The 15,054-nt window shown below is 40.6% G+C and overlaps 1 protein-coding gene and 1 long non-coding RNA gene across 2 annotated transcripts; one reads left to right on the top strand and one right to left on the bottom strand.

The window, feature by feature from the left end:
* Window positions 1-3,931: 3,931 nt before the first annotated feature.
* Window positions 3,932-6,397, top strand: LOC104052988 (mannose-binding protein-like). The gene is given in 5 exon segments (XM_064464868.1): window positions 3,932-4,132; window positions 5,855-5,944; window positions 5,947-6,004; window positions 6,006-6,149; window positions 6,151-6,397. Coding segments are annotated over 5 exon segments (723 nt in total). The 5' UTR covers window positions 3,932-3,939; the 3' UTR covers window positions 6,389-6,397.
* LOC135315615 (uncharacterized) lies at window positions 5,330-9,203 on the bottom strand. Its single transcript, XR_010375100.1, has 2 exons — window positions 9,131-9,203; window positions 5,330-9,041 (listed from the first exon to the last, which is right to left on the bottom strand). It is a non-coding gene; the product is annotated as an uncharacterized LOC135315615 (long non-coding RNA).
* Window positions 9,204-15,054: the final 5,851 nt, after the last annotated feature.

The raw sequence follows: 15,054 nt of genomic DNA, 5'->3' as shown, positions 1-15,054 counted from the left end.
CCACAGCTTAATAAAATTTCTACTGTCTGATAAACTGTTTCAGCAAGATGTAGTGTCCTGACCTGGTGAGAATCTAGGGGTGGGGAAATTGCTGAGAATCCCATCTGCTCCATACTTTCCGCTTGTGCAGGCGCAACCCTCAGGGAAGTTCAACAGATATTCAACAAACCAGACATTTTTGTGGGTTACAAGGTTGCAAGGTGAGCCCTGGATGCCATGTGTTGACAGCGTACAGATACCACATTTGTCTCTTGGCCAAAATAACAAAAGTTAGTGTGGAAATTTCAGCTTCCTTTTTAAAAAAATTATAGATCTCTAATTCCAGATCTCTGTTAAATGATGTTGGCTCTACAATGTTTTTTTCACATCATGGCTGACAAATAGAACTGCTCTGAACTGATGTTTTCATTTTATTTTTACTGAAACTAAATTTATTCTAGCTCCTGAACAGGACAGATGCAAAGGCAGCCTACAATGTCTCTATCTGACGCCACCACATCAGAGAAAAACAGCCCCAGAAATGGGGTCTTGGAAACAAAATCACTCCTGACACTGCTGCAGGAATGGAGAATTTGAATTGGGTTTTGCAGCTGGAGATGTCCAACAGACCTTTCTCTGGGTAAGGAAATTTTCTGCAAGCAGAATTGCCCACGACATCTCTTCCTCAGCATTATATTATGTTATTAGTCTTGCAGAGCTACCCGTGGCAATATCCCACACACTATTCTTGCTAGTGTACTGTTCGTATCCCCACAATGGTACCAGAGCCAGCTGGACAGTGCAAGCTCTGTTGAGAAGTTCATTCTAATCACTAACTATATCACTAGCGTTATAGCAAGACAATTAGGAAGTAATTTACTTAAAAGTTTAAAGATATATTCCTTCACCCCATATTGTTTTTCCAAATCCCACATCCCATTTTTCAACATAACTGGGCATGTTTGAGCTGGCCAAGTTTTTTCCAGGGATAATTCGAAGTTCATTGCAGGAAAGGCGGTCACTGCAGCCAAGCAAGCCTCAAACACCCTTCTCCCTCCTAGGTTATTAAAAAATTAATCCATTGACTGAATAAAGGAGAAAAACCTTACAGTCAAAAGTTTCAGTGCCTGCAGTTGTTCTGTTTTTTGGTTGTGCATTTGTACTGTAACACAGCCAACGCCTGTCCAAGGCCAGGCAAAGAGCAAAGGGCTCACTCCCAGAATGTCATACGCCGTACCTGTAAATAGGGGTGGTAAGATTGAGGTAGGCAATCGTTAGGATTGTGCAAGACAGATAAGCCAGTTAGCAACCTCTTCCTAAATTAAAGCACAAAATTACAGCTTTTAGTAGAAATCTGGGCTTTTTGGTTTTTTTCCTCTTGGCAGGCTTGTCCTCACAGTAAAAACCCAGCAGGTTTCTATTCCATTTCTTCTCTACTACATTCTGTTGTGCTGTCAGGGAAGCCAGTGGTGTGATAAGAGTTTCACTGTGTACTGATCAAGTAAAGGTGTTGGTGAGTAAAGACCTTTTTTGCTGTGACAAGTATTTGGCCATACTGAGGCCGCACAACCCTTGCAGGTGCAGATGTGCCAGTTAGAAAGGAATTTTGTAGGCTGCCCTACCAGAGCATGGCGAGCTGGTGAGGAGGACTGTTGGCAAGATGTAATCTCCCAGGACAATAGCATTCTGTCCCTGACTATTGTCTGTATAAAAGTAATATCTGCTTTTGAGGAGCAGTTTCCCTAGTATTTGACTTCAATAAGGCTGTCCTGTGCTGTGAGATTCTCAGGTTCTGGGCTGATGACTCAGAGTTGTCACCTCCAGGACTAGGTCTGGAACACACACTCCCAGCTGCCTCTTCCAGGATCTCTTCCCTGCTGTTACCTGCATTGGGTGAATCATGTCCTAAGGCGCATTTTATGGAGGAACAAAAGAATTACCTGAGATCTATATGTTTAAATAGGACCTCCAGAACTAGCTACCTCCTAAATAGAAAAGTTTCATGGCATCTTTCAAGGCCTGATTCTGATCTCTCTGCTGAGAAAGTCTGCAACTGTGTAAGCCTTGGGACCTGAGGGCTGTCATTACATCTGCACTTAGTGTGATTGTCCATCTTCTCTAAATATAAATACGGATTGCAAAACATGGGGGGGGGGTTCTATTTCAGCTCCCTAAGATTTATTCCATTCTTGTGAGAAATTTGGAATGTTTTGCTTTTTTATCTAAACCATTGTTGGTGCAAAGTATCATTAGGCTCCTCGGGAAGCGATTTCATAGCTAGGAAACCCTGCCACCAGTTTGTCAAAAGTAAACCGGGACTTCGGCTCTTCTAGAATATGAAGTGTTGGGGTGGTCAGCTTGGAAAACTTCAGACGTAAATAGATCTTAGCTCCTGGCAGGCAAAACCAACCAAGGATTATGTGGGGTGGAACCTCGGTAGGGACAAGACTTCTCTGAGAGCTTAACATTTTGTTTTCAAGTTTTCTTTTATTGTGCTGTTGTTTTGAGCTTTGTCTTGCTGCCTCCGTGGGAGACAGCAGCAAAGTCAACCTCCCTGGTGTTGGCTAATTAACATAGTATAAAAATTCAGCAGAAGGAAATCCTTAGAGTGAGAACTGGCTTGAGCCCATGAAGCTGGATAAAAAAATATAAACCAGATTCAAGTCTTGTTATAGTAGTTAGCTAAATACCTTCCTTATTTTCGTGCATGCCATTGCCCCAGATTTTGATGTGAGCCTAATGGAGGAAGCATAAAGGAGTATACAGAAAAGTGGTGCTTCTTAAACTCTGCTTTTTATCCTAAGGATAATGTTCTCACAATAATATCCTAGTGATTATCTTTATATCATACTTTATGAGATGAAACATGACAGGGGAAGCTGCTCTCTGTGGGTAATCTTTTCTGAAGCCTAAAATAAAGGCAAATAATTGAGGTGACTAGCAAAATTCATGCTGAATTTGATTTTTTCTCCTTAACCCAATCTGTCAATCAAATGGTGCTTCCTTAGGCTTGTTTTTCATTTTAACTGGTAGAAATAAGGCCAATTGACTTTAGTTTGTGGCTTATTTACTACAAAAGTTTGTCCTCTCATGTTTGTCATAGTTTCATTTTATTTTTTTCAGTTAAACACAGAATACATGGGACATGATTGTCTCAAATTTGATGCTCATATTAAAATCAAGGACAGTTACGGTGGTGCAACTTGTTGGAATGTCATGCAGAGCTTTACCTTATGATATTTATTACTGCCTGTTATTGTTGCTCTGCTCAGAGAGGGCAGCAAAGTATTGCAGACCTGGGATCCCGGAGGACTTTGGCTCTGAGGTGTAATACTGAGGAAGAAATGTATCTTATTAATATACAAGGTCTGAAAGGAGAAATTGGAAGGCAATCAGATCATTACTACCAAAACGCACTTAAGCTTTCTGAGCTTTAAGCTATGGGTGTTTGCTAGTAGTGGAGACGCTATCAAGAGAAACAGCTTAACCACTTTCAGCTTAGACATACAGCAATCCTGACAGCTGTGGAAAGAGGAAAAGAATAGCTGGAGAATTGAGGATTCATCCCAAACTGGAACACTGTATGACGCATTTGGCATAAAGAGAAATGCTTTGCATTTAGACATACCATGATACAATGAACAAAACATTGACATGGATTTGCAGCAAGGTGAGACTGATGGCTTTTGCTATATTAGGTATTTTCATTACACCTTGAGATATTCAGATTCTTATAAGCTAGGTTGTTTCTTTTCTGGTTTCCATACATAAAGATACAATCAGAGGCTAGATGAAATGGTTCAGACACTATCCCTTGTTCTTGGTCTTTTGGCTGAAGATGGGAGTGTATTTCCTAGGCAATGTAGGCAACTCTTTCCAAGCTAACCCTCTAAAATGATGTAAAAGGAGAAATTTATGAAATGGCTTTGCTTGATTTGTCACAGGCCCGTGGACTTAGCAATGACTCTTCTGCAGCCTTTCAATGCCTCGGTACTTTGGCTTTCAGTGTTGGTGGTAATAAGTTCAGTTAACACAGATAAACCTGAAAAGAAAATTTGTTCCTACCCAGGAATTCAGTGCAGTGCTCCTGCAGTCAACGGCTTACCGGGCAGAGGTGGAAGAGATGGTTCCAAAGGTGAAAAGGGAGAACCAGGTACAGAGCTTTGACCATTTAGCAGTGCAGTATTTTTGACACTCCTCGTCATCCCTTTAGTCTTGTTTCATGCCTCCTTCATTTTGTCATTCTGTCTTTTTACTTCTTTCCTTTCCTTCTGCCCGGTTAACCTTTTGTAGGCTCTGCACAATTTCAAGAAGCTGAAAATGCTTTCTACGTTTATAATGCTACTCTGGATACTTGGCTTTTAATAAATACAAAAATACAATACATTTTCACAGCAGCCCATAACACACAGGCGTAATGAGATTTTAATCTGATTGTACCATTTGTACTCGGAATCGCTTACAGAGTTCCCTACAATACCCTTCTAAATGATTACTGCCTTTTCTTTCCAGGGGCCGGTTCTCAAAACCAGAAATCACGCTCGCTAGAGTTGGCTACTAATCTGATGGTCATAACTTGATTGCTTCATAGTCACTAAGTCCCGACAGCAAAATCCCCCCAAGGCATGATTTGTCAGTTGAGGAGCATTTTTCGTGCTCTGCTGCAAACAGCAAATAGATCAGCAAGTGCTTTCTGTCATGGGGTAGGACCAAGTCACCTGCTCTCCCAAGTTGCCAAATCATAGTTCCTGTCCAAACGCTTAATAAGTACATATGGAATGTACTTATGGGACATAAGTACCTTCTTAGTGTATCTTGTATGTGTTATCATATATATATCCCATATCTTGGAATTCGTTAATTGCTTTTCGACCTCCAAGCAAACTCCCGTCATTATCAATACCGCTTGATATGAGCTAAGACATAAAATTTCAGTGACATATATTGATAATCCGTATCGACATTTTACGGTCCACATACCCTCAGTATGCCCTCTACAACTTCACAGTTGAAATAAGTAAAGCCAGCACTATCAGTTTCAACAAACTGCTTCAGAAATATCCTTAATCTTATGATTTAGCTCATTTCCTAGATCATATACAGTGATGGCTGGTTGGATTACAGCTGAAGTATATTGGCTTTCTGGTTTTAGAGCACGTGTACCTCTGCAATAACGTGAGACAGTGTTCATTTCATTGGATTGTCAGTACCTTAAGTAGGTGTAGTAAAGAATTTTTCATCAAAGTAATGCATTTCCTAGCAAATGAAGCTTTCCAGAGGAACCATTCCATTTTCCTGAGATATTTTTATTTTCCTGGGGGGAAAAAGCACTAAGAAAACACATTGGGAGAAAAGTTTTACACAATTTTATTTTAAATCAGACTCTAGAAGAAGGATTGAGAGGTCTGCAGGGTTTCCCTGGAAAAGTGGGACCTCTGCAAATAAACGGAGATTATCCTAAAGCTGATGAGTACAGAAGATCTCCTCATTGCAGTACAGTTCCTTTGTGTTTTCAATTGCTCTGTGATTTTTTCATTGAAACCTGGCAAGCTGTTTTGTCATGCTTGCACTTTGAGTGTGAATTCCTTCAGATCCTGATTCAAGAGCTGTAATAGTGTATGAACTGGAAATCAAAAACATTAGAACAAGACTTGTGATCCAGTTTATTGTGAAATTCCAGTTTTCTTGAAGTGTGGGCCTGATATTTCCAGGTGTCTCTTTTGTTTGACTTCAGTTGGATTCTGCCTACTGCTTCAACAAATACTCTATTTGTAGCTGGTATTACCTACTTCTGAAGTACAGTTGTGATATGGATAAATAACTATAGCGTGATCAATTTTTGGTATAATACAATTATGTTCACTTTTGTTTCTAGCTTTGATTTTAAAGAGCATCAAGAGTATTGGTGAAAAAAAAATCGTTGTCTCAACTGGAAAAGATGATACTTTTGACAATGGAAAATCCCTTTGGCAAAAGCTGGAAGTGCACTTGCTTCTCCTAGGAATGACGCTGAGATTACAGCTTTAAGACTTAATAAGACCTTCAAAGCAGGCTTATATGGGGATATCTGATGAACAGACTGAAGGCAAGTTCGTGTAGCTGAACGAAGGGGCTGTAACTTACAGAAAGTGGAATGATGGAGAATCAAATAAATCAAAAAACAAAGACTGCAGTAGCACAAGATTCTGGAAAAGGGAATTACGATGATTGTTCAAATTCATGTCTTAATTACCTGTGGGGTCTCCAGCTGATGCGTCTAAGAAAACCCAAAGTTTTGCTCTCAGTTATGTGGTTGATGGAGAACTTTGTTCCCATAAAGGTATCCTGGAGTAACCAGAACCAGAGTGTATTTATAATTGTTTTCTCTTTGACATTCAGTTTTCAATCTCCTAATAAAATACAGATTTAATTTCTTCAATCATAATGAATTAAGTTGTGTTTATTATAGTGGTAGTAAGGCTAACATGTTATGGCATGCTCAGCAGGCTGGTGGTTATACGTTGCAGCGAGTTCCTTGTAGATGCAGCATGAGGGAAGCATTTTTTTTAATAATCTTTAAACTAATGAAAAATTTTTATATATTTGGTCTTTGAGCTGAGCTGTAAACTTGGAGAGAATGGTCTCCACATGTTGCTTCTGATACGTTCTTTTATCAGGTAAATAATGGACAGTGTGTATACTCCTGTGTTATTCCAGTATTTAGCAATGACTTTGCTCCTAGTGTGCTTTTACTCTAGTTCTAAAATGGACCGATAATGATCACTTAGAGCCTAGAGTGGTATTTGCTGCATGGGTACAGAGGTCCATTGTGCACAGGTGATTACTGACAGGCAAATAATTCCTTTTTTTGAAGTTTTGGCTATTTTCGTGCTGTTTTTTCCATGGGATAGGAAAATGAAATGTGCTGTAACTACAAAGAGGTATAAAATGGTAAAACACCCAGCCAGGTTGCTCTGTGTGCAGTAGAACATCCATGAGAGAACAAGATCTTTTTTGGCAATCTATAAGGCATCATTTGAAGTATAGGAGATATAGATCCAGATTTAAACGCAGTAGAAAGCAAAAAAATTTTGTCTTAAATTAAACATAAGTGTCCACTGGTGAAATGTACTCCAAGTGGAATTTAGCTCATGCAGAGCACCAGCAAAAGGCCTTATTTATGTGAATAAGTCCTTAATGTGAGAGAAGTGATACCCGTGGTATTTATGATTGTCTTGATGGGAGCTTCTTTCACCTCCAGTGAACTACAAAATGGTGAACTGCAGACTGGATTAACTAGGAACAGGAGAATGCCGTGACAACAAAGCCCAATACTAGAAGTTCGACAATTAAGAAAAATGTTTAGAGGCAGGCTTTAAGTTTTTGACCGTGGAAGAGTACAAGATTTTTAATTCCTCTTCCACTTAGTTTAAGACGTGTAAGCCAAGTACCTCTACAGAGAGGAGGACTGGCAACTTACGTGTACCCATGGGAACACAGGAACGTATCTGTACAGGGGAGTAGTTGGTGGCCAGCTCGCCTGTTTTATAGCTGTTATTTTCAGTGCCTAATTCCATGTCTACGTTTATAAGTAATGACATTTCTTTTCTCTGCACCAAGTTGTACAGGTACAGCAAAAGAGCAATTACTGAAATTGGTGAAGGGTATGAATTTTCAAGAGAATGATTCATCTGCTGATCTGCATCATGTTCTCCTTGTCATTACTGGCAACGTATCTTTGCAGTTCTCAGGTGACCTGCATTCCTTTTCTTCATTAATTGGTGTCCTGCAGCTATGAAAACAAGAATTTTTTAAATTTTCCCTGGGAGTTTTTAATCAATATTTATTATATGAAAATGCAGGATGTGCTGCAATATTTTAAAGACAGATTTGGGTTAATTTAGGACAAGAAAGAGACGTTCTAGAGAGTAGGTAGTAGTAGGTAGTTGTGCTTCCCTGTTTAGGGATCAGTGGTAATTCAGTCTCCAGTGCACGTATTTGGAAAAATTAGGTAAGTCTACTCTGAGATCGTATCCAAAAAACACTGTGATATGTTTTGTGACCGTTTTATCTGGAGCTGGACTAAGAGCAATGACGTATTATGTCCCCAGTGTGTCAGACAGTAGGTTACAATGACTAAAATGCTGACTTGAAAAAGATTTGGAGTAATATTTTGCAGCTGCAAACGCTTGTGTTCTTTTAACAGAATTTTTTTAGAAATACTATTTCTAATTGCCGTGTCAGTAACTCTCTCAAAAGTCACACTCCAAAATGTAATTTAGACTAATTTTTGCATGATTTTGCGCCGCAAATCTCCCATACGGTTGTTAGAAATTTATGAAGCTTCCTGTAACCCTATGTTAAGATCGTCTGTATTCGGAGAGAACCGCACACCGTTCAAATGGGATCTATACAAACTGCAAAACTGTTTGCAGGTAAGTGCAAAAAATATTCTTAAGCTAAAAACACTGGGAGCTCATGAGAGCAGAATGGGGGAACACTCACATTGTCTGCTCGGTTTCATACAGTCCAAAGTTATCAGACAACTGATATTTTTACTAGGCTGTGTACGCGAAGGTGCATTTGGCCCCAGCAAGGATGGTGTAAATAGCAAATCCGAGCTGTGTTTCTTGAATCTGCTTGAAGTAAACGTCCGGTCAGCTCATCTCTTGGGTCCGTAAGCTCTCGCACTTCAGTCTGGTATCACTTCTCCTGGTCCCAGCATTCCCTGCCTTGCCTGTTTACCCTGGTGTAAACCATCTCAAGGAAAATGGTTCCTCGCCTGAAACACCTCCTGTGCAGAAGGGAAGCCACTTGCTTTCCTTCCTTTCTGTAAGATCAAACTCTGCTCTGTATTACGCTGATGAAAATCCATCTTTGGTGGAGTTGCCCTAGAAATGCAGCTGCATAAGTGAAAACATAGCTTTATTAGTCTGGGCTTACCCAGTAAACTGTCCTGTCCTGAGCAGTTGGTCGGAGGAGCAGAATAGCAGTGCTGAAATCTGTGAGCTTTGTCAGGCCGTTGCGTGGGACCAGGCTGATCTTTTCAGACTGGACAAAAGTCTGCAGGGGAGGATCAAGACCTGGAAATAGAAAACGAGCTTTTACTAAGTCATAGGACTTGAAGCTTTTAAACTCAGTAAGGTACTATCAATGTGCCCTAAGTTCTGACCTTGCTCACCATGTGTGCCAGGGACACCTTTCTTCAGTAGGTGCTGAAAAGAGAGAAAGAGTTTGAAATTGTGTTCTGTTATCTTCCAAGAGGCTTAAATCAGCATCCCTAATGACCACTTAATTTTGCAATATTTATAAACTAATCTATTTACTGTTATACCCCTGATTAGAACCATCTCATTTGGTACTGATGTGACCTCTACAGAGCTACTGAGTAATTCAGAATGAGAGCAGCATTTGTTAGTCAGCTGCTGGGTTTATCTTTCTAAAACCTAGCACAATTTCAAGCTAAGTATAGTCTTAGGAAGAGCTATCCTGTCATATGTGAAAAAAACACAATCTCTGAAAAGTTCTTTTCCTTCTCCTTGTTTTTCAAGTGGCAATTTTCAGTGGGAAACTACAAGGTGGAAACAGGAAGCTATTTCAGTCAGTAGCATCTTGTACTTACTGCTTTATTTTTTAATTATAACACAGAAATATGGGGGAAGGGATGGTTAACTTATGCTCAGAGCAGAGCAGAAACGTGCCCTTTGCTCTGGCTTGTTTCCTGTTGTGGAAGAAGGCATCACCCTCTTGTGTGAAACATGCAGAGGAGAAGTGTTATGCAGGGAAATCTGCAGGTTCAGCGCTACCAAAGTGGCCCTACCCTTTGGCCTAGCACCATAAGGTGAGAAAAACAGTTCCTGGATTGTAGTTTGGCCAATAACGCCCAGGAGAAGAAATAATGCGGGAGAGCCTGGAAACCTAGGTGCAGTCTCATATCTCTTAAGCTCTCTGCCAAACCCCTGAGCACTGACAGCATTACTGGATCCCCTGTGTTATCTCCAGGGAATGAATTTATCCTGAGGCACCTCCAGTTAACATCTCTTTTTATGGTCTGTGACTCTAGTGATGTTTCAGACATTGGTAGCTTGAGCTATTTAGATCGGTGTTTCAGGGTAGACAGCTGAGAGCGCTTTTCCCCGGCTGTCTGTGTGCCCTGGTTTGTTTGTGCCTTCAACGAGTGGCACAGTTTGTGCCACGGAGCTGAGCCTGCGCGTTAATCCTGCAAGAAGCTTCTGGCAGCTTTGCAGTGGGAAGATGCTACAGTGTCTAACTGGTTGGCATTGTCTTCCAGGGTGTTTAAATACAGATAACACTTCAAGCAGCTGGGCTAAGTATACAGAATGTGAGAGCAGTAGTCAACCCACATTTCGGTGTCTGATTTCAGAGAGTATGAGTGTGCTGGGCTTCATGGAGGTGGGCCTGCAACAGCTCAGCGGTGCAGCAGACTGAATTTCAGTGTTTCATTGCAGCCTTAACGGAAAATATTACTGCAGAACTGCAAAAGATGCGTGAGTATGTACACTGTCTCACAACATCCAAAACCCCAAAGCTGCCCTCAGTTCCTGTGTTGCTTTGCCTTAGTTTGGTCTCTTATTTACCCCGATTTTTGAATACTCACGGCAACTGTATCATGGCGAGTCCCGGTTGTTTACATCCCTAACTGTCCCACTCCGTCTCACAGCTTGTATTGAACAAATTTCAGAGATGTGCCAAAGGCAGTGAGAAGGGGAAGGGGGGATTAAACCAGGAGGTCCGCCTGCCTCGTTGCAGCTTTCCCCATCAGGCTTTCTGCGCTCTCTTGGGAGAGCTCCGGACAGCATCCCTCCCCCCGCCTCCCATCTGCATTGTTGGGCTGCAACTCTTGACCCCTTTTGCCTTGGGCTTGAGGTATGTACAAAAAAGGCTCTGTGCAACCCTCCCCCCGCCCCAAGAATTCTTCCCAAGCAAGTTTTTGTTTCAAACCTTTGTGCTGATACAAGAGAACCTGTACTACTACAAGCTGCTTTAGCTGAGATGGGCACAGCACTTCACCAAATTAAATTGGAAATCCTGAAACCTCTTAAGTGTCATCACAATACATTGGTTACTCTCCTGATTATCTCCTACCTTGCACTTTATGGCTCTAGTGACATCTGTGCAAGTGTGTCCCACTCAGAAGGGGTTTAGTCGATGCTACTTTGCTTTCAGATCAAACCTTTTAACCCCTCTATCCTCTCATGCCCTCTCCACCCTGCTTAAGCAGCTGTGTGCATTCGCAGAAGCAGGGTGAAATTAGGAAAAGAGAAGGGCAGGAGGAAGAAGTTATGCATTTTTTTAAACTTTTTTACCTCTTTATGTTTTATTTTAAAGAGCTACAGCTAAACTGAAGAAAGGGGGATATTAATGGTATTGCCTAAGCCTGCTAGGTGGATCTGTGCATCAAAAACTAGCAAAGCAAATATTATCATGAAGCCTCAGATTGTCCTCTATGTGCTGTTATTTTCTAGTACCGGGTATTTAGGTTAAAGCTGCAATTGCCAACGTCTGTTGAATCTCAGCTTTCGTTTTCAAGACTTAAGTGCATTTCCAGCTTTCATGACTAATGGTGAAAAAAGCTTAAAAGCCTTTCAGTTGGAAAGTTCTGCAAACAAACTGAAAATATTTGTTTCCTTTTAATATCACGTTTTAAAGTCTATCTTAAAGCAGAACCTGTATTTTTAACAAATGGGGATTAAGTGTCAGGAATAGCGTGGCAGGACTTTATATGGCAGGAAAAGCTGCCAGCTCATCATGCAAATAGCGGTTGTAAAAGTTATTTAAGAAATGTTTCAAACGCTTAAGTGTATTATATATCACTTCACTCACTGAAAATTGTCTGAAGTTACTGGGAGCTCTGCAGTGGTTTTGAATGCTGTAGCCCTGAAGCTTATCTTTGTCAAATGCTCTCAGAAGAGTTCTCAATTTGACCTTTTTTCTGGCAAATTGTGTGAGTTGTTGGCACAGTATGTTACACTGGAAAGGTAAAAAAGCATAAAAGATGGAAGTTATTAGGTAGTTGAGCCCCATTTGTGAGGAAACATAGCTGGGGAAATAATAGATGCTAGAGAAATGCAATGTCCCATTTGCACGGTAGCACTGGTACAGCATCAGTCAGGAGCACAGTTGTTCTCTGCAGGTTTTGAAAAGTAGTTTTTAGTTGTTAATACTTAAAATCCACTTCAGCTTTAGAGGATTGCCCAAGATAACAGTGGATAGGGACTGACCTTATGAAAGGGGCTCTTTGTGTACTCAGAAGGCTGGGCTCTGCACAGGGCTGAACACGCAACTGAAAAGGAACAGTTAGGAAAAACCTATGCTACACTTGTTTTGTTGCTTGAACCCCTGAGACAGCCTGGTAAGACAGACAAGCAATGAGACTACTTTAAAAAGAAGCATATCTGAAGCACCCTTGTGCGGATTCCCACTCCTGACAGACAAGCGCGTTCCCGCCTGCCAGCTGCTGATGTTGCAGGCGGGTCCCTCACAGACCAGAGGCTGTAAGAGATCACAGCCCGCTTCTATAGAGGGAACGCTACGACCTGCTTCCCTCTCATGAATGTAGACAAGAATAATCAGAGAGTAGGCGAGTATAAGACTGGTGATAGATGTGAGAAACCACTGAGGGCTACAGAAGATTGGGAGAAAGACAGGAAAGGGAAAATATTATTAGCAGGACAACAGCTGCTCCAGTGATCTATCATACTTACCTGAGGCTATTGGTCTAGAGCTTTGGATATACTTCACTGTACCTGTGGCATGTGAGCTACACCGGTGTGAAAAGGCTTGTTAAAGTTCAGCACTTGTTTGGAAGCTCGTGCCTCTGCCAAAATGAATGGAAAAACACAGTCCACATAAAGGATCCCAATTTATATTTCCTGAACAGTACTGATGGGACAGCAATCTGTAACATCTTCCATAGTCACTGCTGCGGAGATAATATTTGAACAAGATAATGGCTATGTAATGCAGTCGCATGGTACGTACGTACGCTGGGGTCTGAAACAAAATGAGCAGAAGTTGCTGTTTGTGCTTTTAGACTTCATATGGAAGAGGTATGGAGACACACAAAGCCCATTGTGCAGGTATGCATATACCTGTGCTTAGCAGAATGGGTCTGAAATCTCCCAGCCAGGCTGTAGTTCAGATTGCCTTACTAAGAACAGGACAACTGCTCCTTAACCAGGCAGTGAGCTGCTTGAGCGTGCAGGGGCTAGATTTCTGCATGCCAACCTCCAAGAATGATTCCTCAAATCAGAGGAGTCAATGACAATCTGAATTGAAACATAAATAAAATTCAACTGGTACTGAAACAGTTATTAATAATTTTGTAGAGTTTCTTTTGTTTTACTAAGAAAAATAATGTTTAAGCTTCAAAACTGCCTGTAAAGCTGCTATAAAGGTTGCAAGGAGTGACCCCCATGGAATAGAAAATTTATATTTTATTAGTTAAGTAGTTGACATCCATGGTTGTTACATTTCCCAGGGTTATTAAACATGCGCTCTGATTTGTCATGCAGGCTAAGTCTACTGTGTTTTAATAACCTACTAAACCATTTTAGTTTGAATCATTCTGGCCTAAAGCAATATTCCAGAGATACTCTGAAGTTGTAGGGTTCTGTTCCTTCCCTTTTGTTTTCTTTCTGTTTCTCTGGGTCTTCATCTGTTCCTTGTTTTTATCTACTAGATGAACTCCAAGGGGCTTTAATTAGCTAGCTAGAAAAGAAAAGGCACTGCAGAGTTGAAAGAAAACAGATGGAGTGTGTTTCTTCATGCAACTTACACTATAGGTTGCAGCGGCTTGTGCCTTGGCATAAAGAAAATGCTTACAGTGCTGTTATCCTAACCAACAATTGAATAGCCCACCTTTTCACCTCTCGGTATCTGATTAGAGTGAAGAACGTCCTCCCAGTGATTTCGCAGACCTTTCTTCTCCAAGTTTTCCCATTCCTTACTGTTTTTCATCTTTCTCTTCAACATCTTATGTGCCTAAGAGTTTCTAAAGGGTGATTAAGTACCAAATTCCCTTTGAAGGTCACTGGAAATTAGATTTTAGAAGCGCAGGTGTTATGTTTTAGGCTCAAAGTGAGTTATAAACCTACCTTATTATATAGTGTTCCCTGAATCATTCTGTTCAGTTCAAAAATACCCTTTACTAGTTAAAAAGTTAAAAGCTCAAGATCTTGCCACTATTCTGCTCCATGTCGATATTTTACTGATATCTTCAAAGAAACAAATGGGGAAAAAAATACTATTGGGTGTTCCAATGTTTTTTTAAAATGCCACAGCTTCAGCTACTTGAATTTCTGTTACATTGCGGCAGTCTTCTGATCCTCACAAATAAACGAATATATATGGTTCATTGTGCTAATCCTTCCAGTTCTGGGTATCAGTTTTCACATTTTATAATCAGAACAAAAGATTCTCAGTATAGCCCAGACTGTAATAGTAACAAGCAAAATGATATAACAGGAGTTCGGTTTTAGCAACGATGATCTAAGGATATAAACATGGCACATGTTTGCAGGGAGAGGCGATACGTTTTATTAGGGCCCCAGACGTAGGCCTTAAGCTTTTATTTTGGACATGAAGAATTTCTGTGCTCAAATCTTGCTGTTTTTGCTATATCAAGACGGTTGAAAACATGGCTCCTGACTCTTCAGAGAGCAGCTCAATGCGTATGCTGAACCAATGCAACAAGTCTTGCAAACCAAGCCACTTTGGTTTGAAATAAGCCATACTTCTATTGAGAGAATCCTCTCAGTTTTAACCTATTTCCTTACCCAATTGCTAATTACAAAGTAAACTTTTCCTCCAATTACATCCTCTGTATTATCTCTGTTAGTAGTTGAGTAGTTTTGGTCAAATCTCACTGTGTAGGAAAATATAAACTATTTCAACAAGCTGCATTTGTTTTCCTTGAGAGTTTGGCTTGCAAAGTCTTTTAGAGAACTCGGCAAAGAAATTGGCTTGTAATTAAAGAGTAAAACTATAAGCATCTTTCAAAATATCAATAACCTTTTTAGTCTAAGCTTTTGAAAACTTAGTAATAAACAAAACTACTGCAGAGAACTACCAAAT

Source organism: Phalacrocorax carbo, chromosome 13, assembly GCF_963921805.1.
Source record: "Phalacrocorax carbo chromosome 13, bPhaCar2.1, whole genome shotgun sequence".
Taxonomy (NCBI): Eukaryota; Metazoa; Chordata; class Aves; order Suliformes; family Phalacrocoracidae; genus Phalacrocorax; species Phalacrocorax carbo.
Note: the sequence above shows the minus strand (reverse complement) of the source record. Positions and strands in the feature narration are given on the sequence as shown.